Source organism: Onychomys torridus, chromosome 9, assembly GCF_903995425.1.
Source record: "Onychomys torridus chromosome 9, mOncTor1.1, whole genome shotgun sequence".
In the NCBI taxonomy this organism is placed as follows: Eukaryota; Metazoa; Chordata; class Mammalia; order Rodentia; family Cricetidae; genus Onychomys; species Onychomys torridus.
In genome coordinates this window covers 65,882,189-65,908,081 of record NC_050451.1, presented here as the reverse complement: position 1 = coordinate 65,908,081, position 25,893 = coordinate 65,882,189, and the positions used below count along the sequence as shown (strand labels likewise).

At 42.7% G+C, this 25,893-nt stretch overlaps 1 protein-coding gene across 4 annotated transcripts in view; it reads right to left on the bottom strand.

Annotated features, from left to right (window-relative positions):
- Window positions 1-25,893, bottom strand: part of Enox1 (ecto-NOX disulfide-thiol exchanger 1) — a 560,595-nt gene that overhangs the window by 148,482 nt on the left and 386,220 nt on the right. For all 4 annotated transcript variants that reach the window (XM_036199546.1, XM_036199549.1, XM_036199548.1 and 1 more), the window contains 2 exons: window positions 2,872-3,045; window positions 1,507-1,713 (listed from right to left, as the gene is read on the bottom strand). In XM_036199546.1, coding sequence (XP_036055439.1) covers window positions 1,507-1,713; window positions 2,872-3,045 — 381 coding nt within the window. The remainder of the gene's footprint in view (window positions 1-1,506; window positions 1,714-2,871; window positions 3,046-25,893) is intronic.

Here is a 25,893-nt window from a genome sequence, read left to right as displayed (position 1 = left end):
TTGCAGTAGATTACACAGAGGAGGGGCAACCTTCTCTCCTTCCTGCCCCCACCCCACAATTAGCTGGGATTTCAGACCTCCTCAGCTCTGCTCTGCAGCTGAGGCTGTAGATAGAGGCCACCCTAGCAGAGCCAGAGACCTCTCTGCACCTAGGCAGGGGAGGCTTCAGGTGGGGTCTCTGCTTCCTCCTGCTACAAGAGCTCCCCAGGAGAATCCGAGCTTGTCTGTTCCTCCTTCTATGTCTATGTTTGGTCATCTTTGTTAGCATCTTTTGAGTTTTTCATTTGGTCTAAAAGTTGAATTGTGTTAGTGATGAAAAGGACCAGTCACCTACCCCCTTCTTCAATTACCTGAGATAAAGTTACTGTCTTATGCATGAGTAGCAATAGTTTGATTGAATGTAGGGACTAGAAGCCAGATTTCCAGGTAGGCTGATGGGAAAGAAGTATCTGTCCTTCTTTATCCTGGCCAGGATTGTTTTGTTAAAAAAACAATCTCACACCCAGTGGCTCCCACATTGCACTTCATGTGATTAACCCATCTACGCTTCCTGGTTGGTAAACTGGCTATTCTGCATTTGAGGGAGATGGAAAGCCAGCACCCTACTCTCTCCAGGATCCCCAAAGGTTTAACAGTTGGGTGTGCACTGCAAAATACCTTTGCTCTGGGTCTGCCTTGCATTCCCACTGTGGAATGGTCAAACTTGATGTTTTCACTTCTATGGCTGAATTACAGTAAGGGTCTTAACATTCTTTGGATCCCCATCTAGGGCAAGAGAGCCTCTGCTGAGGTAACCTCAAGGCTTCTGGCTCAAGTATGAGCAAAGGACAGTGAGTGGAATCTAAAAAATAAATCCTTCTAAAGTCACTGTCAATATTAGTCCCAGCATCTTTGTGATTTGACTGAGTTTTGTACATCGACTCTACATACTTGTCCAAATTAGTACCCAAAGTGGAAGGTGGTACTAGGCTTCCTTTTAACATACCCCAAACTCTCCTAAAACCTGGTCCTAAGGCTAAGGATAGTAGAGCAGGCTGCTAAACTACCAAGTGTGTGATGACAGACTGAACCTATCTCAGGCTCAGGAACAAATTCCCTACAAGGAGGAGGCTCTTGCTTCACTGTCCCTGGGGTGAAGATTGTAAACGCACTTTTAAAAAACCGAAATTATTCTGAGAGAGTACTTTACTCCCCCAGAGGATTACATCCAATAATAATAATGGTCCTCAGTACTCAAAATATTGCTTTTCATCTAATACGCACTTGAGAACATTAATTAGAAACTCCGTGGAATTCCTCAAGACTGGATGGTAGGAAATCCTGCCTGTGGAGAGGCACAGGGCTTAACAGTAAGCATGTGGCAGCCAAGCTAAAAGGCAACTACCTCCTTCTCCTGCCCCAGACTACTGGAACTTACAGTGCATTAAGGCAAAAGGGAATGAGCTCATATTAACATCACAAAACAGGACAAAATGCCTAGCAAACCCCTTTTGTAAAGCGAAGTACCAGAAAGGTAAATGGCTTTATCAACCATGAATTCCTCTGCAAAGCGGATGTGACAGAAGTTCTTCTTGCTCTTGCGGATGGCTGTGATATCTCCACACTGCTCAAAGACTTCTTGAATAATTTCTTCCGTGGCGTTTTCTGGTAATCCTCCAACAAACACAGTCTTACACCCTGGAGGTCGTTCTCTTGTGGAAGGAGGCGGAAGATCTAATACACAGTGAAACACAGAGTTTTGTCTGTTATTGATCAGCTCCTTACCACGTTCACCGGGCAAAAATTAGGCTGGCACCATTCTCTCCAGACTGAGGCCCAGTCAATTTTCACACCAACTTATATTCCCGCACCCCATCTCACCCCTTGGGTGTTATGTTTCCTGACCTTCTCCCATCCTTCTCCTCCCAACCCTAATTTCTCACGTTCATTTCCACACAGAGTTGCTATGCTTGTCCGAGAAAAAGATAACACATGTTAGCATGATGTCATCTCTTTCATAAATCAGATACCCAGAAAAATAAAAAAAAAAAAGATAAAAGATAAAAAGGGAGGGGAGAGAGCTTCACAAAGTACAGAACCCAATGAAATGACATCAGGATTAAAAACTCTGGCTTGTCACTGCATTGTCTTTTGGCCAGATAGAGGGGCAGCATCCCAGAAAGAGGGAAACCCAGCCGGGAGAGCCAGGACAATACCTACCTGGCTGCAAAATGCTGAGTCTGAATAAAACCTCCATTATTATTCACATTTAAAGGAGCACACTATTATATTTGAGGAGGCCGTATGAAAAGATAAAGCATATGCTGCCACAACATTTTGCCTGGTTTATATGTAGATTACTAAAGCAATCTCCTGAAAACTCCACTTTGAACAGGCAACACTGATTAATATGAATTAAAAATTCTAGCTATTTAAGCCTATAAACTTAGTATCGGAGGCTAAATTAATCAAATACATAGGTCGTTTAAGTGAGTGTGATTTGGCCCAGAAGTTCTGAGCTGCATATTCCTCCCACTTCTCCCCTTTCTCCCAAATTGCCAACTGCCAGGTTAATTCAAATTTCTGTCTAACAAAACACACTTCAGACTCCCATTTGTGAACAGCTAGAAAGGGTGATAGGTTTCACATGATGCTTTCCAGAAAATCCTACTTCACTGCACACAGAAAAGATTCTTAAAGTTACACATAAACTCTCAGAGCCCAAGTCCTGGCTTCACAGTGTTTATTCAGCTGCTAGACAGATGCATGGACACGCCCTTGTGGACCTCTCCTAATATGGAGTTAAAGGCCTTGTGTAGAACATCTCACATCTGGAAATGAACACAATACCATTTCAAAGGGAAAAAGCAAATACTTCTCACTTCTACTTACTTGGATTTTGGGGGAAAAGGGTACAGCTTTTGCAGTGGATTATTTCTTTGACAACGGCCACTTCTGTTGGGGGTGGGGGTGGTACCAGTCCCAGGCCTGGTATCATCGGGTTAATGGGGGTGATTCCAGTCATCATGTTGAGGCTTGGCTCGAAGCCTGGCACACAGATTGAGTCTGCAAAGCACACAAGACAACACTTTGACTAGCTGATTTTTCACCCTGTGGTTTCTGTTTGTGTTACTGTCCTGCACAGATTAGCCGACTTTCCTTTTTCTCTTTTTCAAAGTTTTTTCTTGGCACATAATGTAGCATTATAGAAAGCTATTCTAGAAGGGTAAAGGGAGAGAAAAGAGGAAAATGAAGAACCTGCAACTATACAAAAAGGAAATTATATTCCTTAAAATAGTAGCGCGGCAGAACAGAAAACAGCGTATTAAAAGTGTGGAACCATGTGCCATGAAGCTCTGATATTACAGGGGATGCAATTTTCTGCTTCTTAATGTTAGGCTATTGTTTACACCGTCTTATGCTTTAGAGTGCAGAAAGAACGTTGAGCGTTGAAGTGCCCTGCGAATCTAATGGTCAGCCTAGTTTTATCAGAAGTGCCTTCTTGCCCAAGTGACCTACATTTGGGGAAGTTCAATTTATATGTGCATGCTTTCTAACAATCACTCCAGCCCCACCTGACCCATTTCTCCTAGGGGAAGGGGCCTGACACGAAAGAGTGGTTATAAGCGCACAGGTGTAAAATTAGCTATATATATTTCTGAATTCTATATATAATTACACTTACTTCCTTTTATTCTATCAATAAACAGCTGGCCCACCCTTCTGAGATTTTTATGCCTTGTATCAAAAACAACTACAAAACTAAACAGAGCCATGGAGGATAGATTTTTTTCCATATAAGATGCTGAATTGATTTCTAAGTGTGACAATGAAGCAAATAATGTCAAAGGTGATATAAAAGGATTTTAAAAAGATACTAAGTGTTGGCAAGGACATAGAGAAAACAGAGTCCTTGTATAAATAAATGCAGCCATTATGGAAATCAGTACAAACAGAACTTTCATGGGCCCAGTGATCCCACTGGTAGGTAGATATTCAAAGGGAACGATCAAGAGACATCTGCACTCCCACATGCACTGCACCAGGGGTCACAACAGCCAGGATGGAGAATCAACCCAGATGTATGAGCAGATGGACATATCAGATAAGTATGGTGTGTGAACAGAGGAGTACTAGCCAGCAATACAAAGAAAGGACTCGTGGCATTATGGATGGCTGGTAAGTGCAATAAACCAGACTTATAAATACAACCAAGTGCCCTATGACAAAATGTAAAAAATAAAAATAAAAATAAAAGTAAAACTGAATTTATAGAAGGACAGAGGAGAATGGTGTCTGCCACTCTACTGGGTGGGGCTGGGTAGGAGGTTGGTCAAAGACAGATAATTACAGTTGGATGGAGGCAGGTCCTGGAGCCTGCTGTGCATGTTAATGACTATAGTTTCTAAGGATAAACATTTTGGCAAACGTGGGTGAGACATGGAAAGTTCTTACCATGTATGAAAACAACAGCTCCATGAGGCAATTCAAGGGTAGGTAAAGGGACCCACTTCCCCATGGTACACATACTTTAACACTTTAAGGCATCATTCTGCATGTGACAAATGGATCTGATTTATCTGTCATTAAAAACAAATAAAGTAAGCCCTTTCTAACCACAGGGATATGTGCAAAACTAGGTACAAGGGGCATCCCTCTCTCGGGGATTTTTCTCTTTGTAGAGAACACTCTCTCCAGTAAGATAAAGTTACTAAGCAGATGATCACACCAGGAGAAGACATGACGACCCTCTACCACGCTGCAAGCATGAAATTAAACCACCTCTTCATCTCCTGTCTTTCTCTGTCTCCTCTTAGGTATTTGCCCTTTGACCTTTATGTCTCCATCTCCTGTTGAGTTCTCATGGACATAGGAACCTTGGCCAAGTAAGGCTTTATTCTTTGCTTAGCTGTGCTGAGCAGTTAGATAAACCCAGCAGCAAAAGCAATGATGGAGTTTGTAGAGAAGCTTGAAGATATGGAAGGCCAGTCTTTTCCTTTTAGGGAGAAGACCCAGGAGTCCTCTAGCTACTGCAAACATGTCCACCTCTCCCTGGGTAGAACAGCCTAGGCAGGGTAGCCCTGATCCACAACCCCAGTGTACTAGCCTGGCTGTAGTCAGATGCTTTTATTTTGGGTGTGTGGCATGTGTGTTGCACTCCAACAACAACAGTATTCCAGGATTCCATAATTCTGTGACAACAGGCTCAGAACAGTGATATCAAGAAGTCATAGAAGTTTAGAAATGGGCAAGGATGAGACCAAACTGGTTTATTTACAAGTTCATCATAAGATTTCACTGCATCATGATACCTCATGTGCAAAGAAACAGACATTTAAAGCATTTAAGTAAAATGTCCTACATCATAAAGCAGACAAATGACAGAGTTGGAACAAGGGCCCAGATCTGGCTCCATATTTAGAGAGATGATGGTTTCGATGTTCTCATTTAAAAATGATCCAACTTTATTCATTGCTAGATTAGTTACTTTTTTATAGCTATGCTAAAACACCATGACCAAAAGCAACTTGGGGAAGAAAGGGGTTATTTCACCTTCCAGCTCACAGCGCATAATGGTGGGAAGTCAGGGCAAGAGCTCAAAGCAGAAACCTGGAGGCAGGAGCTGATGCAGAGACCATGGAGTGATGCTGCTTACTAGCTTGCTCCTCTTTCAACTGATGCTGCTCATTCACTAATGTCCTCTCCTGGCTTCTCATGGTGCCGAGCCTCAGCTGTTCTCCATGAACCTTTTATGCCTTCAAAACCAGTACCACACGGGAAGTTCTTACACATTACCAAGTTTGGCTGCCAGCACAAGGTACAGTTTTGGCCTTTGGTCATCTAATACTGGATACTACATCTAAAAATGTACCCATAAAATTAACACACACATGCAAACATGCATATACACATACACACACACACTCACACACACACACACACACACACACACTCACACTCACACACAGACTCACACATACAGTCACACTCACACACACAGGCTCACACACACAGACACACACACACACACACACAGACTCACAACTTCTTCTGCTCATATAGATGACAATTATAAAGTAGTTCCAAGGCACAAAGGCTTTCAGTGTCACAGTCCCTGCAACACTGTTTCCATAGGTGAGTGCATCAGCCACAGAGGTCAGTGGTGGGAACGCTGGCCTGCCTGTGCTTCCCCTTTAATCTCATCCCATACATCTGTTTCTCTCCTGGCCTGGCCTTCGCTATTGTTTGCCAACACAGGATGATTTAAGGCTGGAGCCACTCAGGACTGCAAACCCTGAAACTCGAGCCCTGTGCATTATAATAAACAGATGTTTCCCACAAATGAGATGGGAGCCTGGTGCTCGCATTTGCCTGTAGTTCGAACAGAACAGACGCCTGTCTGCTTTCTATCCTGAGGCCAAATAGATAAATACTCAGCAATGGAGACAGAAGACAGTATATTCCTGAGCAGAATGTTTAGTATGTAACAGGAGTTGCTTTGCCTTTTCTGAGGCATCAGTAAGTAGGAAGAGACTATGAGGTTTAATGAAATCTGCATGGTGAGTACAGGGGCTTGAAAGGGGCTTAGAAAGGAATTAACACAAGTTATGCTGGACCTCAAAGGATCCAGGATTCAGCATGTGAGTGGGAAAGGAGGAAAGGATTAGTCATTTCATTTTTTTTTTGAAAAAGAAACCATTATTTTTAAACAATATTTGCATAAATAGGAATTATTTCTCAAACAGCATAACAGCATATTATACAGTAGCTTATTAAGCTGAAGTAGAAGTTCTAAAAATCTAATACAACACTCAGCAGCCACAGGTAAAGGCCACGCGAGTGCTGGGCACCAATTCCCCCGCCTGGCGGGTAAGAGCTACCCCTGTGAGGTCCATGAACCAGGAGCTGCAGGGAAAGAGGAAGCCAGCTCACACTGCAGCATGGAAGGTCCGTCCATTCAAGGATGCAACTGTTAGGATCCTGTACATGTGCAGCTCGGGGTCTTGTGTCTTACATCATCAGCAGGCACTGGTGACTACGTGGTCATGCCTTTAAAAAAGCCAGACGCAGACCCCCGCTCGCTCGCTCGCTCTCTTCTTCTTCTTCTTCTTCTTCTTCTTCTTCTTCTTCTTCTTCTTCTTCTTCTTCTTCTTCTTCTTCTCTCTCTCTCTCTCTCTCTCTCTCTCTCTCTCTCTCTCTCTTCCCTCTCTGCTCTGCTCCCGCCATCTCCCCCTCCCCCCAGGCCTGGCTCTCTTCCCTTCTATCCCCTCCTTCCTTCTAATAAAGCTCCTTGTAACTCTGGGAGTTGTGGCCGTGGCCCATGACATTTCCGCTGGTCACCAACGCTGCCTCCGGTGCCATCTATCTTTCAGCAACGGCACCGCCTTTTAGAAACACTGCTCACTGATGAACCAAGGGTCATTCATACTGTGGTCCTGTCTGGCTCTTCTCTGTGTCCCTGGCTCCAAAGACATGGTGGCAGGAAGCAGGAACTCAGCAGTGTTTCTTGTTTCAGTCGGAAGGCTGAGTGGCGAAAACAGGAGTCTGGCTTTGGGGTCTTATGGTCCGGGGTTTTACTTCTGAGATGAGCTTGTATATTTTCAGTACCGGGGACTGAACCAAGGGCTTGGCACATACCAGACAAGCGCTTACCTTCCGCATTCTTTTCCCTTTTTATTTTGAGACTCACTAAGTTGCCCAGGCTAGCTCTGAACTCATTTCATGGCCCTCAAACACGCCGTAGCTTCCATAGCTGGTGGCACAGACTGGACAAGATGGACATCTGTGTGGTTCAGAGAGTTTACATTTAGGGTTTTAGTGGGATGCCAGCTCAACTGATTAGCTTCATTCATTCATTCATTCACCAATCCATTCAGCATTTCTTTAGCCCTTACTACTACTGCAATCTACCAAGGATAACTGTATAAAGTCTTCACGTGGGGAATCACAGGGTTTGATGGGCGCCAAGCCCAGAGAAAAGGTTGAACACACGAGCCAAATCTAAGAGTTCTCCAGGAAAGAAACTGCCATCAGCAAGTCTCGTAAGCATGAGGAATTCCAAGTAACTTCCCCAGCTCTACCATGAGGTGCACAGGACAAGCGACCATGGTGCACTGAGAAAGCACAAGGCATCTTGCAGACCAGAAGGGACAGTGCCATGCAAGCTGGTGAGAGCCCTCATGCTTCTTGCTGGAGTGGCAGTTCCCTGCATGCCAGACATCAGTCAGCTGGATCCTATGCTGGGTGACTTGTCCCATTCCTCTTCTCTTTGCAGACTTTTCTCAAGTAGCGGCTTGATCTTGCTCTGTCGTTTTTTCAGTGGACACCTTAGTAAAGAGAGGCCTGTTTGAGGTGAGAATTTTTCCTCATTGGGGGAAGAATAAAGGCAGCTGGGTCTCTCCTAGATCAAAGCTGCATATAGCTAGGTCAGGTGTGAACAGAGAAGACAGGCTGGGGCTGAGGATGAGGGGGACAGAGACAAGCTGTGGGCGCCAAAGCAGGTCTGGTTCAGAAGGCAGAACACTGTGTTCCAAGAGAATAAAAAAGGAGGGAGCCATTAGAGTAAATGGGAACATTGCAGGTTTCCCCCGAGCCTGAGATGTTGATGAATGACTGAGCATACGGACTACCAGCAGTCCACAGACACAGCCCAGGCAGGGCAAGCATACTAAGGCAGGATCCCTGTCCACACGTTACAGAGCACAGGTTACTCTGGTCCAGGGCTCTGACTCAGCCCATCGGGAATGGGTTTAGCAATAAGAACTCAGGGCCAGAGGTTAAGAACTGCTAAGCATCTGGCAGGTTAGCTCTGCTGAATCTCGGGCTGGGGAAGCAAGATAGGGTTTAGATGCCAGAAGCAAGGCCTGGGCTTTGTCAAACAAGGCAGAGGCAGAGGCAGAGGCAGAGATGACACCCTACTTCTCAGGCATACAGCGCATGATAGAGGGCGGGGCTCTGGGCCTTTTCTCCTGCCTAAGGCCAGGGTGTCTATAGATTCTGACCTTGTGCTAGGTCCCAGGACTTGGAGAGGGGCAGAAAGACGGGATAGGATAGAGAGGCCTTGAAAAACAGGCAGCATTACTTCCCCTTTATAAGATGAGTTACTGACTTCAACTAAGACTCATAATCAGGCTACTGGGGGGCCTGGCGATACACAAGGCATTCTGTTTCCTGGGAGTTTTGAATGAAGAGACTTTCCATTTTCAGCTGATGGACTCTGCTTGTCTATAATGTCAGTACGTATACTGTAGTGGTTTGAATAAGAATCCCCCCATAGGCTCATACATTTGAATATTTGGTGAAACTTAGAAAGAAATGTTAGAGGAGGTGAGTCACTGGGGTGGGCTTTGAGGTTTCATTCCCAGTTAGTTCTCTTTGCCTCAATATTGTGGATGAAGATGTCACTCGGTCACTGCTCAATCACTCTGCCTGCTGCATATGAAAACACAGAATAACTATCTATTGTTTTAAGCCACCTGATTTGTTATGGGAACGCTGGGAAACCAGTACAAGAAGACAGTGTCAGGGGAAAGACCCTAAGGTGGTTAATAGTTGACTTTCCCTACCTTTTATTTTTGAGACAGAGTCTTGCTATATAGCTCAGGCTTGCCTAGAGCTTTCTATGTAACCCAGGTTGATTTGAAATTTACAATCCTCCTGTCTCAGCCACCTATGTATGTTCTGAGATTACAGTCTCAACCTATTTCTTTAGAAATGATTTCTTCTAGTAAAGTGATGGGCATGTAAAAAAGTTATCTCAAAAATATATTTATTGGGATAATAGGTACAAAGATATTTCTAAGAATTCTCTGAGAAAGAAATGCTCAGACCAGTTCCCTGGAGGCAGAACTCCCCTTAGGTTTTCCCTTTGTGAGGGAACAAACCTTGAAGATTGCTTCGGAGTTGCTGGGAACAAATCAGCTACACAGATTACATGCTAAGGGAACAGTGTACTTTAGAAGATAAGTGAATGCCTATAAGCAGGGTCTTTAGGGAAGTGAAATTGAAAATGTGCCTGTGATCTTTCTGAAGGCATCCAAAGGTGGAGAGGTATGCTTCCCATTTCCACCCAAGATGCATATCCAGCAGGTGCCCCTCCAGCCTTGCTGTGGACACTTTATAAACAGAGACCTCATTTCATCAATAAAGCCTGGCTCCCTGACCGGGACTCAGTGCGGCCAGAACGGGAGTACAGCCGTCAGCAGCTGCTTTAAGTACTGTTGACTTGGGCGAGGAGATTGGTGTCCATGTTTGAAAAGGGGACATGACAGGAAGTGCAGACCATTTCAAAACTCCTGACCAAAACGAGCACAGAAAACCGACTGTTCAAAAATGCCTGACAGATCCTTCCAGAGACCTGTGTCAGAAGCCTGCATCTAAAACACCAAACATGTTCTGAAGGAGGCAAGGGCTCACGAATGGTTGAGTGAAATGTGTCTGCACTGGGGGCCAGGCCATGAGAATGCAGTACCCGAGCAGATCCTGTGCACAGACCTGAGCTGCCATGATCAGAATCCACCACACCACAGTGCCTAGGCCTGCTGGAACTCAGTCTTTTTTTTTTTTTTCATTTTTAGGTGACAGAAATAGAAGCAGTTTATTAAATAGAAAAAAGGCACCACCCTCCCACTCCCCCCACCCCCCCCCGTGGGTAGAAGTGAAGTGGGTTAGTGAGTAGGAAAGACATATGCTTCAGAAGCCTAGACTGAAGACACGGTGTGCCCCAGACTCACAAACCGTGCTGGCCAGGAAGAGCTGACAGTGGAACTGAGGTTCTAGACCCAAGGAATATGACAGTTTGAAGCTGAAATGGGGTGGTCCCTCCTCCATGGTCCTGACTGAGTGCTGAAGAAATTAATTTCCAGAGATGTAAAGTGACTTTTTTTTAAAGCTTTTAAAAGAAGTATTTATTTGTAGTATGTACATTACAGGAAACACAACACAAGAAGGCAAGAACAGCCCCACCACCACCCACAGTCACAAGCAGCTCAGCTTGATATGTCCTTCTAGATGGTGCAAGTGTACATACATTTGAGGAAGTGAGATTATACAGTATATATCATGCTTTCCCCCACATTGTGAATATTCACCAACTAAAAACCCCACGCTACATGAGTAATTTGATAACCAAGAATACACTTTTCTAACGTTATGAAGCCAGGTGACTGTGTGGAGGGAGGGAGAACCCAGACTACCTGTGGACGTGTCTAGGGACAGTGCATTCTGTGCGATGTCCTGAGGGGTTTCACACGTGAAACAGGTCCTCTCACACTGTTCAAGACCTAGTAACCTGTGGCTAAATCCATTTTCCTTACTCTGAACTCTGGGCTCCTGGGACCAGGTCTAATTTTCTTTCCCACCACTGGTTTGTTCCAGCAATGGGCACATCTGATTTCTCATTCGCTCTTCTTATGCTCTGTTCTTTTCTCAATTAGCCCCTCCTGGTCCTCATTCTGTATAAAATGCCTAGATGACTCTTCCAGAGCATTCTCACCCCTTCTCATTCACCAGCAAGCTTATCCTTGCAGGCCAGCTGCAGACACAGAGGCAGACAAGGCCCAGTCACCGCCCTATTTGGAAGGGACATTATCGTCTGCTTTTCTGTTGAAATAACTTCTGAGGCGAGTCCACCTGAACTCCCTTCCCCACATTTATTTCCTCCCAAACTTTTGCTGTTTGTTGACTTCCAGTTTGAAGGATTGTTGTCTCAGAGACACGTGTGGGATTTCACTGAGGTCCTGGCATGGGGACCTCACGTGGACGTGGACAACCTTACTTCCCAGCTCCCACCACCTACCTTGTTTCCGTATTCCCCTCCTGTGGTCTGCAAACTCTCCCTAGGGCCAGATGCCTGCCCTCCTCTGTCCGAACAACCCAGAGAAGGTTACAGAACTTCCTGTAAGGTCATCACCCTTGCGCTCAGCTACTGCATGGAAGCTCCGCAGATGGTGACAGGCAGGCACATGCTACGCCCAGTTACAGCCTGCCTTTGCAGGGATTTCGGGATCATTTTGTTCACTCTCCTTCCTAATTTCGGTTCTCATCAGCCCATGTCCAAAGCACTGTAAAGGCCTCTTTGTAGCTCCGGCATCTCCTTTCCCACCTCTCCACCCTCCCCGCTTCCTTCCTCCACTTTCTGCTCCCGCGTCCCCCTCAGACTCATGGACCTGAGATCAGCAGCAACGCCCATGAGGGACCCACTCGAAGAAGGCCTAATTGGGGCCTCTAAATTACTTCTTTCCAACTTCTTTCCACATCCCCATCTCATTAGCTGATGATTAGTTTTCTCTCTGTATGTTGTTATGTTAAGTGACTTTGTGCAGTGGGGCTGTTACATAAGGACAGGAAAAAGAAAAAGAAAACCTAAACAATCTCTTGATGTGCTCTCTGCTTTGTCCAGGCTAATAAGCTTTTGGTGCCAGAGCTGACAGCAGAGGAAAAAAAAAAAACAACAAACAAACAAACAAACAAAAACCACTGAGTTTTGAGAAATATGTTTGAACACTTAGTCAAGCACCTAAGAAATATTTTAAATTATTACATACCTATTTTTACATTATTCTATCTTTCTAAGGGGTAAAGACACCCCACCTGTATACTGAAAGATAAAGCAAGCCATGCTAAGATGTTTCTTTCTGGTGTGCAACATGCCCTTGTCTTACAGGGCTCCTCCCTTTGTTTGAAATCAGGCAAAGAGCCTGCCAATGCCCTGGTGATGTACAGCAGTTAGCTACTCATGGCAGAGAGGTAGGCCTCTGCAGCATGTGGGTATCTAGAGAGGGTCTCCCCTTTGAAGTCTGAGTCTTTCCAAGGCAATGTGCATGGGTTAGCTTTGTGACTTTATTTATCAACCTCGCTTTCAGTTTATGGAAGCAGCTTACAGATAGATAGCATCTCGTAAGTTAAAAAAAAAAAAGAACAAAGGAAACCTTGTTCAATATTTAACTTAAAAATGTATAACATCGTCTAAGTAATTTATATAGGTTTCAATTTCAACTTCCTATCATAAAGGGTTAAAACAACATGGAAATGATCTCTTTAAATGACATCAGCATATGGCTGTGGACTTGTAGAAAAAATGTAAACACCAAGTGAACTTCAAATCATAGATAAGTATCATGCTGCTGTTCAAAGGCATAGCCAACGAGAGCTAGGTAACTGAGCTGCCACCCTATCTCAGGGCCCAGTACAATCCTTGCCCTATGGTGTCGCTTTCTGTAGCTTATTGGTTAAGAGAATGAAAGAGATGGTGACATTTACAGATTCACAGGGTTCATTCTAAAGGGACAATCAAAGGCATTATTTGGTTGTTCAGTCCACAATGTCACTTGGTTGTTCAGTCCACAATGTCACTGATTCTAAACAACTAACATCTGGCATTCTTTACTTTTATCTTGATCCTCAGAGAGCAAGAATGGTAAGGGCTCTGTTAGCCAGTCATCTCCCTATCGCCGTGGGAGGGCAGCTTTACAGGGAGATGAGGGGCACCAAGAGAGTGTGGCCAGGGTCAGAGCGCAAAGGTGGACGTGGGCGCTGCACGCTCAGCAGTATGACACCCTGAAGTCAGAACTGCTCCCCACCCCTGGAGCTCATAGCTATAGCAAGGAGCACTTGAACTTACAGTAATGAGGCAAGGGAGCAGGAAGGTAAGGAGAATAACATTTAAATCCACTGGAAGAAACCACTTAAATCCACACAGGGCGTCCCCTGTCCGTCAGATTGGGGGGGGTGCTTAGAACACTTTGAAGAGAACAGCTCTCCACACCACATACGACTTAAGGAGCCTACACAACATGCAACTTAACCAGAAAAGACTGAATGGAAAATCTTGGAGTAGAGGTCAGTGGTGGCTCACCAGCTCATACAAGGCCCCATGTTCAAGCCACAAGGCCACAATAAATGAACAGACATAAAAACAAGTAAGAGTTTACATGTCTCCTGTCAAAATTGTAACTAGAGTTGAGGATGGAAAGACAAAAGAGAAATCAGAGGGAAAGATGCCTTAGATAGGTAGTGAGGTCAGGTCCAGGTTCAAGGACAGATTTTCCTGCCTCACTATCTCTCTGTGCTGTAATTACCTCTTAGTCTGCAAAACGAGCAAAGAAATATTTAGCAGACAGAGTCATTCTGTGGGTTAAATGACTTAAACTATGCAAAGGGTTTCACAGCATGCCTGACACACAGTAAGCACCAGATAAATATTGGCTATCATTTTGATAATGAACAACAGTGCATGTGTATCTGTGTGTGGAACATGTGTGCATACCACATAACATGTATACTCTTTCAGAAAGGTTAGAACCAGGCATCATTCCAGCAGCTGTGCTCATTCTCAGGTTCTACATTTCTGTTTTGCTAAGAAACTTGGATTTTCCTTAGTAATCCCAGTGGTATGAGGCTGTGTGTGTGTGTGTGTGTGTGTGTGTGTGTTATGAGTGTATGTGTCTTACAAATTGCTTCAGTGTGTGCTCATATTTTATGGTGTACATTGGGAGATTTATTAAGACAAATCCATGTAGTTAAAACGGAGGTTTATTTTGGGAGGTAACTTACAGCCCATAAAGGGGTTGGTTCCAGGATCCGGGAGAGGTGAGGTGCAGTCTAGCGGTGTTCTTTGGAGAACTCTGCTTGGTCTACCATCCAGCATCCCAGATCATCAGAAACCAAGAGACCTGGCACATCTGGACATTGGGTCTTAAGGGCTCCCATCTTGGCCCCACCCCAGGGGCAGGTCATAGGTAGGCGTGGCAGTTACTGGAAGCCTCACTAGGGGCAGTACTTCCAGGTCAAAGCTGGAACAACTACCCACTACAGGTGTATACTAACATTAAGAAGTAATTGAGAGGAAGTCTGAAAGTCTTGTAGGAAAACAACTGAAAAGTCGCTGTCATTGACTTTCCCTATAGCAAAAATCTCTCCAAGGGATGAATATTAAAAATTTCCTTTTCCCAGGACCCAAGCTATCTCTCTGCACCTGGGATGTGATGTGCTCTTTCCTCTAGATTCTCTCTAGGCTTTCTCTGTCAGAAAGATTAGAAGTCACAACCAGACACTCCAGCTGCCCTCATTCCCACGTTCTGCATTTCTGGTTTTCCCAATAAACTTAGGATTTCCTTTGTAATCCTATTTTATTCATCTAAATGAATGCCTACATTTGCATATGCATACCTTTATACTAAATTAAAATTGAGTGGCAGCAGACGTAGAAAACACTTTGCCATGCCTCTAGGCCTGGATGGCTTTAATATATATGCAGTGTATCTTACTGTAGATGGTACCAGTGGTAACTAGTTACCTCTTGTAACATCCTGAATATTCCCAGTGGCTCAATTTCCAGAGAAGTAAAGTAAGATGGAATAATGTAACGAACACACTTTGCCATCACAGCTGAGGAGTAGTCTTCAGTGTCCCGTTTGATGGCTCTTTCTGCCACAGCATGGGTCAACTGCTACCCAACACTAGAAATCTGAGGTGTAATCTTTCACATGAAAGACAAACTCCAAACATTTTTCTTTTTTTTCTGGGCATTTCAGGGTTGAAAGCAAGGATTATCACTGAGATGTCCATTTTGAACTAATCATTTTCTCCCCAGTGGTGAATGTGAAGAATCTTTTTGCTCTCCATTCAGAGGGTTCCATCTCATTCTCATTTAGTTTCGAATAGGTCTTAACCCTGTATGCAATGCGAGATTTTCAGAATCTGGGCATAGTCATTATGTGTGCTGGTCTAGAACACATTTCTCCAAGATCTTTCCTTCTTCTATAGAGAAATAAGGAACCTGAGATTGGAAAGACTGAAGGCATTTGCTCAGTAACCTGGAATCACAGAAGGGACAGCATATGGTCCACTCCATCCTGACCACAATGAGTGTCTACCTGCCTTTGGCTTCTATGGAGAGAGGAGGCAGTGTGCAGTCAGGAGAAGCAGGAAGCTTCATCCCTATATCCACCTCAGGCTGCTTGGTTCAGACGTAAGGAAAAACCCCGCCCTGCCTACTTCACAGCATTTATGTGACTGTCAGATTTGTATGATGGATATTTATGTGCCAGCAATTTACAAACAGTTAATCAATACAAAAATGTAAATTATAGTTTGGATTTTTTTTTTTTCTACTTCAATGTCCTTTGGGATGCCATAGTACTGCTAAGTGAGTGCCTGTCTTGAGCAGAGACAGAATTCAGTATGTTATTCTGTATGTCAGTGTGATTTAAAGAGTATACAGAGACATGATGAGTGGAAATGTAGAGCAAATGAAGGAGGGGAGAAAGATTATTTCTCATTCTTCTCATTGCAATCTGTGGTTCTCAACAGAACTGTGCCTTTGTCCATGGTAGGGCTCACTAGAAAGTTTTGTGTTAATAGCTGGGAAACTAAGGAGCATATCTTTTTCATTTTATTGCTCCTAAGTCTTTCTGAGATACTTGCTCATTAAACATAATCATTTATCCATAATCTATAAGTTCTAGGTCATGTGCTAGAGGTACACAGGCAGGCCAAAATCCAGAGTCCAAGGTGTTCTAGGTCCACTATGATACAAACACACTGGCACAGGGCTATGACAGAAAGTGGTGACAGAATCAGGCAAGCAAACACCCATGTCATCACTAAGAGAGAAGGATGATAGTATTGAGCTACAAGGGGCCTACATTGGTGCACGTTATCCATGTAACCAAGCCACTGTGTCTGTATCCAAGCACAGAGCATTCTGTGGATATATATCTGGGTCAATGAGAAGCTATGCCTGGGGCTTCAGCCACCCTCTCAGAAGCAGCCATCTTCACAGCATTTATTGAATGCCCTTTCAAGGCAGGGGACTGCCCAGCACTTTGTTACTTATTTTTCTTTATCTGTATTATTACATGCCTTTCTCTTCTTCTCAACACAGGGGCATTCTGGATCAGAGGCCCTCTCAGACTGAGTCTACAGCAGACGCGCCCATGGGTGCAGGGCAGAGGCTGCAAAGAGTACACTGTCAACCTTTCTTCTTTGCAGAAACAGAACAAGGGCTAGCTAATCTCTAGCTGCTGTTGCAACTGAATGGGGGTTTCCATTTGCCAGAATAGAAATGGAAGCTTGGGCGTTCACGCCTCTGTTCAATTACGTTTTCTTGACTGTAACAAAACCAGATCCTCTTACTTTTTTCAAATACATTTGGCCCGTCAGTCAAAAAAAACGTTAAAAACCCTATCGTAAGTATTTAACTTTCTTCCACAGAGTGATGGAGCAGACACAAGGGAAGTGAATTCCTTTCGCATTGGGCTTTTGTTAAACAGAGCCAAGTTAGGCTGAAAGAAAAAAGGCCCCACTGGTAAGGTAAAATGAATGTGCACTGGGGGATCTGCATGGGTCTTTCTCTGTTCAGTAGCTTTTCCCCTTATGTTCCAAGCTAGGAAGCCATAGGCACTCATTGCTTACTGTCTTCAACAGATACCGTGTTCAATGCATGTTTGGTGGTAGGAACACAAGCAGGTAACTATGAGTAAACACCTTCTTTGTTGAAAAAGAAAATTAAAACCAAAATCCCAAAAAGAGACAAAAGGGCTGTGTATTGGTTACAACTTGACCACATCTAGAATTAACCAAAACCCAAAATTGGCAGGGCACACCTGTGAGATTTTTTTTTTTTTTTAATTTTGCTTAATTAAATCATTTGAACTGGGACGATCCATTCTAACCTGGATCTTTGAGGTGGGAAGACACACCTGTAAGCCAGATCTTTTGAGGTGGGAAGAACAAGTCCAATCTGGGCCATGCCTTCTGCTGGCAGCCTACATAGGAACAGGGAAGAAGGAGGCTCTTTCTCTTTGCCTGCTTGCTCTTGCCCTCATTAGCAAGTCCATTCACTGGCATTAGAATATACTTCTTCAGGATACCAGCATATACTGAAGACCAGCTGAGATTTCCAGCCCCGTGGTCTGAACAATTACTGGATTCTTAGATCTTCCATACATAGGCAGTCACTGTTGGATTAGCAGACCCACAGCCTGTAAGTCATTCTAATAAATCCTTATTTATATGTATGTATCTCTCTCAGTCTGTCTCTATCTCTCTAGATTCACACTGTAAGTTCTGTTACTCTAGTAAACCCTGACCAATACAGGGTGTCATCACCAGAATGAGAACAAAAGCCCATGTGGAAAGCCTAGGTTTTAATCCCAGAGGACAATGCCATAGAAATCAAGTCCTACAAAGTCTCTGTCACAAAGTACCCCCTGCCCCTGACATTATCTGTCCGGACAGGACCAGGCCATCACTGCCATGCTAACACCCTAGGAGCAAACAGGCCTGAGTGGGGAACATGAAGGTCAGACCACTCCTAAGCTCAACTATCTGAGTCCTGGCCACCTTTCCTTTGCCTCCTCTCCTGGACTGGTTTGCCTTTCTCTGGCCTCTCCTGTGGCTCCCTCCTGAACAGATTCCAATTCAGAAGGACAGAAGGACAGCTATAAGGCTCACTACTCAGGTTTGTCCTCCCTTCCCACTGTATACTTGTGATTCTTTTAGATTACCAGCTTCTGGCTCCGGGATGAATTATCTTCTAGGAACTAGTCTGCCATTAGCAAAACCCCATGGCTAGCCCGAATGCCTCCGGATGGGTCACTGAGAAAGGTATGGAGAGAAGGGAGTCCTCATTTCTACTGAGTGTTCCAGATGCCAGGCAAATTTCCAAACTCTATCCCACCTAAGGCTCATGAAGACCATGCAGGAGAATTTAAAGAATGGAGAACTTTAAAATCACTGTAAGCTAAAAAGGCAGAGTCCGAGGACTGGAGACGCAGTTCATCAGATAATAGCATGAACTACTCTTGCAGAGGATTTGAGTTTGGTTCCTATTACCTACATCAAGCTGTTAACAATTGCCTGTAACTACAGCTCTTGCACGCGAGCATGCACGTGCAAGGGTTGGGGATGACCCTATGCTTCATGGGCTCCTGCACTCACTTGTATATATCTACACACAGACATACCATACATGCATATAATTAAAATAGTATAAAGATTAAAATACGGTCTGTCAGAGTCAGAACTCAAATGTAGACCACGCCTTTTGCCTTGCTCTTTCTGTCTCATTAGGGTTGTCAGTGACAAAACTCTGAGCTACAAGGGTTATGATATTTGGCCACTACATAAGACAGGAGTGATCTTTACCTGGTAAATACAAGTATGACTATATCATTGTTTTCAGGCCAGCATCTGTTCTGTTTTGTCAGTACCCAAGACCTATCAGTTTTTAAATATTTGGGCATCATTGTTGCTATTATCAAAATGGAATACATGTCAAATAACAGATGTTTGACTTCTACTTCCAGCAAGAAGAGAGTAAACTGTGCTTGGATATACTCTCCCACCTGCATCCACAAGAACCCAGATAAAATATATGACACATGGTTTTCAGGTACTGGACACCAGACAGTGCAAGGTGATGATTACCAAGGTAAGAGGATCAAAGAAAAGGACTGTGTGAGTGTGCAGCATCCTGCCCGAACTGTCTCCTCTAACACAGGAGGACACAGCCCCGAAAGAACACAATAGTTCCCCCCAAGTATAGATATAATTGCTCATCTTTGCAGTAGCCAAGGTATTTTATGGGTCAGGATATCAGAGACAAAGGAACACATAAACACACACACACACACACACACACACACACACACACACACACACGATCAGAGAAAACAATTCATTAAGACAATGAAGATCAGGAGGAGCTTGTGTCTCTGTCATCTCCACTGGCTACAGCACAGAGCCTTGCAATCCCTGGGTTATCTGGCAGAACACTGAGAACTCCACTGCCTAAGTAGCAGGGCCCTGATGAAAGCCGCTCTGACCTCACCTAATAAAGCTTCAAAATGTCACACTGCTTTGTACTGACTTAAATGTGTTGATGTGCTCTGGAGCAGACCTCAAGTATATTTATAGGGCTACAAAAAATATCTAGCTCTCAACGTGATAAAATTTACAGCACCTGGCAACCAATGAAACATTGCCAGATGTGACAAACTAAGCCTTGGCTCTCTGAACATCTTCTTTATATGTCAAACAGAATTAGGCTGCAGGTGGCACTAATCAGCTGACCTTCTGATAGATTAATTCTGGGGTATCTCAGTGGACTTCATATTACAAATTTCCTCAAAAAAAAAAAAAAAAAAAAGGAGACAAAAGGGAAGAATCGAATGACTTGATATGAGAAAGGGCCTGTGCTGGCCTTACAGGTGGAAAGGCCATGAGCCAAAAAAAAAAAAAAAAAAAAAAAAAATCGAATGCTCATAGACTTTAGAAAAGGTACAGAGACAGACTCTAGCCTGGAGCCTTCAGAAAGGGACACAGCCGGGGTTGGGGATTTAGCTCAGTGGTAGAGTGCTTGCCTCGCAAGTGAAAGGCCCTGGGTTCGGGTCCTCATCTCTGAAAAAAAAAAAACAAAAACAAAAACAAAAAGAAAAGGACACCGCCACGGTAATGCCTTGATTTCAGCCACATGAGCTCTACACAGGCTTTGAACCTACAGAAGTGCAGGGTCAGTTGGTGCTGTTTGAAACTACCAGGTTTGTGTTTACTTATTCTAGCGTCAATTTAAAAGGAAGCAGACTCACAAGAAAGCAGGAAAACACAACCTAGGATAGGGAGAAAAAATAAATCACTATAAATGTTGAACTACACACTGAACAGCCTTGGTACACAAATAAATGGTAATAATGGTGTTCGGTATGGTTAACAGGGCAGAAGACAGACAGGAAACGTTAGCTAAAGTTAAAACTTCAAAGAGAATGTACAGACAATGAGGGTACAAAGCAGAGGGTAGTCACCTGCTGAAATGGAAATGCTACAATTAAATGGAGAGCAGACATTTTATTTAAAAGTTAGTGAACTTGAGTAACAGCAAAAGAAACTATCAAGAATGAAACAAAAATAATAAACATGCATGAACTAAAACATTAGTGAGTGAACAGAAAACTTCAAGCAGTCTAAAGTATTTGTTCAGGAAGTTATCTGAAGAAAGATGATTGAAGATTATTCAAACTTGATAGAAACTATATTCATACATCAGAAAAGCTCTAGAACACTTAATATAAGACACATGAGTAAGAGTACGTGAAGATACACAATAATCAAGTTACTCAGAACTAACAGTCAAGACAAAGTTCTGAAAGCATCAAGGAAAAAGACACACAGACACATTTCTTGATGGAAACTGTGTAAGAAGATCCTGGAGTAGCCCATCTAAAGATGTACAAGACAAGCAAAAGAACAACACACGTAAGCCCAGGGAAAAATCTGTCAGAAATCAAATCAACAGAGTGCTGTTTCCAGAGATGCTAAGTTCAAAGAAATCCACCATCAAACCCATAAGGAGTATTGAGGAGGAGCTCCCAAGAGACAAATTATGTAAGCCAAGGGATGAATTATATAAGATACGTCTTGACCTACAAAAATAATGAGTAACAGAAATGGTAAATATGTGTGTGAGGTTGATTATATAAAACTTTCAGTGGGCAAAGGTATTTGCTGCCATGCCTGAAGTCTTAGTTAGGATTTCTATTGCTGGGATAAAACACCATGACTAAAAAGCAAAAGGGGGCAGGGGGAGGAGGGTTAATTTGGGTTACACATCCATATTGCTATCATATCATTATTGAAGGAAGCCAGAAAAGTCAGAACAGGAACTCAAATAGGGCAGGATCCTGGAGGTAGGAGCTGATGCAGAGGCCATGAAGGGGTGCTATTTACTGGCTTGCTCCTCTATGGCTTGCTCTGCCTGTTTTCTTTTCTTTTTTTAAAGAATTATTTATTTATTATGTAAACAGTGTTCTGCCTGCATGTATGTCTGCAGGCCAGAAGAGGGCGCCAGACCTCATTGCAGATGGTTGTGAACCGCCATGTGGTTGCTGGGAATTGAACTCAGGACCTCAGGAAGAGCAGCCAGTGCACTTCACCTCTGAGCCACCTCCCCAGCCCCAGCCTGTTTTTTTATAGAACCCAGGACCACGAGTCCAAGATGGCAACCACCACAATCGGCTGGGCCCTCCCCTATTGATCATTAATTGAGAAAATATCTTACAGTGGATCTTCTGGAAGCATTTCCTCAACTGAGGTTCCCTCCTCTTTGATGACTTGAGCTTGTTTGTGTCAAGTTGAAGAAAAATAAAAAACAACAACCAGTGAATACACCTGCTGATGACTGTAGTCTGATTCCTGGGATTCACATGGAAATGGAGAGAAATGACTGCCACAGTTAGCCTGCCCATAGCTATCTATGAATCATGTCATTCATGTGCATGTGCAAATGTGTGTGCATGTATGTGTATACACACAAAAAAATAAATAAGTAAAAGATAATTGACTGAAAATATAAAACTAGTATTATTTGTGGTTTATAATATATGCAAAAGTAAAATGTATAGGAAGAGTAACAAATAGAATAAGAGCGTGATCATTCATGAAATAGTCAAGAAGAGAGACAGTTATAATCACACATACTACAAAACAAGGAAGAGCTGGGTGGTGGTAGGGCACACCTTTAATCCCAGCACTTGGGGAGGCAGAAGCGGGGCAGGCAGATCTCTGTGAGTGCCAGGCCACCCTGGTCTACAGAGTGAGTTCCAGAACAGCCAGAGCTATACCGTGAAACCCTGTCTTGAAAAAAAAAAAAAAGGAAAAAAGAAAGAAACACTGGAATCAATCATGGAATAGACAAAATCATTCAGTAAAATAAAATTTTAGTGCAGTCATACTGATGATCATGTTAAAAGGAAATGGTTTAAAAATCCCAATTAAAAAGCAGGCCTCATCAGAGTGAATTTAAAAACAATGAGAGCCAGTTATATACTGCCTAAAAGAAAACATTTTGAATATGACATCACAAACAGGTTAAAAATAAAAGAACTAAAAGACTATACCATGCTAACACCAGTAAATAACAGGCTAAGTTGGTTTCAGACAAAAAAAATTATTACTATATGTAAATAATCATTTCTTTGTGATCAAAAGATGAATTATCAAGTGAATATAAGTATCTCAAACATTCTGTACTGAATAATAGAACTGCACTTAAAACTAATAAATAGAAAAGTGAAATATACAAATCAATATTCTATAAATATCATCCCCTCTTAATAACTGCTAGAATGCATAGACAGAAAATCAGTAGATATAGAAAATTTAAACACCACTGGCAACTAAGTCAACATAACTGACATTTATAGAGTGCTTGAGTCAACAGCAACAGAAAACATTATCTGTGTTTTTTCTTTATTTTTTACATACACATGGTACACTTATCAAGAATGGTCACTTCTAGGCATAAATAAAGTCTTTATAATATAGACACAAATCACACACAGAATTCATATTATTGGTCTACAAAGAGATCAAATTAGAAATTAATGATAAGAAGATATCTAGAGAATCATCAAGTAATTGGAAACTAAACAACACATTTCAGAATAACCTGTAGGTCAGAAAGAAACCAAAAGGGAAATTAAAAAAGCATTTCACACTAAATGAAAATACAACACACACACACCCTTGGGATGCAGCTAAGGAAGCATTAGCAGAGAAGTTCACAGCACTGAATGGCTCTGGGAGAAAAGCAGGAAGGGTGTGGAGCATTGGCAGTGCTTCCTCCTGAGAAAAAGAGAGAGAGAGAGAGAGAAAGAGAGAGAGAGAGAGAGAGAGAGAGAGACAGACAGACAAACCAAACCAAACCAATGCAGTGGGAACCAGGAAATGATAAAGACAGCAGGAGTCAGTGGACTATGAGAATAAATACCAAGAAAAATCAAGCCAGGCACTAGGTTTTGTGTGTGAAGATCAGTGAAATGAATAAACTTGTAGTGAGCCATCGAAGAAAAAGGGAGGATCCAAATGTACCGATATTAGATTCGAGAAAGGTGACAGAGCTAAAGACCCTATATTACCAAGTATAAATGAATGCTATGTCAAGAAATATGACAAGTAAAATTAATTCATTGAAATACACCAAGTACCAAAGTCATTGGAAGAAATCATTTATGTAGCCAGTTATCTATGAAAGAAGTTGAGTTTCTATATATAACTGTTCATATAAAGAAAGTCTAACTTAGATGGCCCCAGTAGGAAATTAACCTTGGAAAAAGAAATACTGATTATATACAATATTTTCCAGATACATGAAAAATTGTGTGTGTGTGTGTGTGTGTGTGTGTGTGTGTGTGTGTGTGAATGCATGTGTATTACCTGACAACTGACTTTAAAATTCTATCATTCTTCTGATACCAAAATCAGGCAAAAACAGAAGGGAAGAAAATTATAGGCAACATCTATCATGAATTTTTTTTATAAAATTTGCATCTAAGCTTTTGGCAAATTGAATCTAATGATCTATATAAATGATAATGTCTCATGAACAAATAGAAAATACAAGGCTAGTTTCACATTAAATACAACAACCACCACAACAAAACCAAATGAAATGTACACCACACCAGACTAAAAAGAAAAGATGTACATCATCTCAATAGGTACAGTGAAGCATCTGACAGAGTACAGTGTCCTTTTTCTTAGCTAAAGACAACTTCCCATGGGAAACTCCCTTGGTGTGATGAAGACACACCTTCCCTACCTGTCAGTATGTACATACCTGAAGACTAGACACTAGGCAAGAATGTCACCTCTCAACATGCATATTCAACTAGTGGCATACAGGGCAACATGGGTCACTCTCAGAATAACTCTAATAGATGAAAGAAGTCACGATTTGAGTAAATCCCATTCATATGAAAGTCTGTCATAAAAATAATTACAGACAGCGAAGAGAAGTGGTTCCCTAAGAATGTGATAGAGTGGAGAAAGAGTATGAGGCATGAATATTACAGAAGGAACTGTGAACTTTTTGGCATGACTACTAAGTTCCTTATTTTGAAGTGACAATCTCACCGGCATCTATACATAGGCTACAATGGATCACATGACACAGCTTAGGTGTGCTGCACTCATCATATGTCAGTCACGCTTCATTAAACTATAAACAGTAACTTGTCCCTTAGGTCATCTGTAAATTGAAATCACTGCCACAATAACAAGTAAGACCCACACAGGTCTACGTCTCAGGGTGTAATTTATTTATTTATAGGCAGGCATCACTATTCTAACACCAACTTAAAAACTATCAGATGTGTTCAAATAAAGCTTCTTGTGTACAGTAAAGGGCACTTAATAGATCTTGACAGAAACACAGTCAGCTACATGCCAACTCTATAATCTTACAAATCAGTAAGAACTGCATTTTGGATTATGAATGAGCAGAACACAATCTGGCATGGAGGATGGTCCCCAAACCTCAGGAGAGTTTGGGAACTGTAGATGATTTGGGAGGGTTAGATTAATTCTCACCTTCAACTCAATCCAAGAGAGAAAATGTCTCTCAAGTAACATAAAAACTTGCAAGACTTAAGATGTCACTGTACATTTGAATTTATTCCATAGAAATTCTTCTCCCAATGTGCTAAATTTCAAGACTTTCTTGGAGCCGTGAGCAGAATGAGAAAGCACAGATGGCTGAAAGTCACAGTCATAAAGATTCAAGGCAAGCAAACCTAAAACTCTATTCGTGACTAAAATACAGTTGAGGCAAGAAGCATCATTCTCCTAGGCACACAGGTGAGTACAAAGCTTGAGCTGCTCTAGGGACAGTGAATATTTGAATATTGTCATTTTGGTTGACAACCCATTGGAAGCTCTGATGTTGCCTTTAGAAGACCTCAAATAACTTCGAGATGCCCAATAAATACAGTCTATTGAGGTATTACAAAGAAACAGTTTCCATGGCATTATCCACAAAGGCTTCCCTCTGTCTCCTGTGGCCACTGTTGCTAGGATTGCAATTACAGGAAGGGTTCTAGGCCAAACAAGAAATGACACTATGCCCAGGGACAGCAA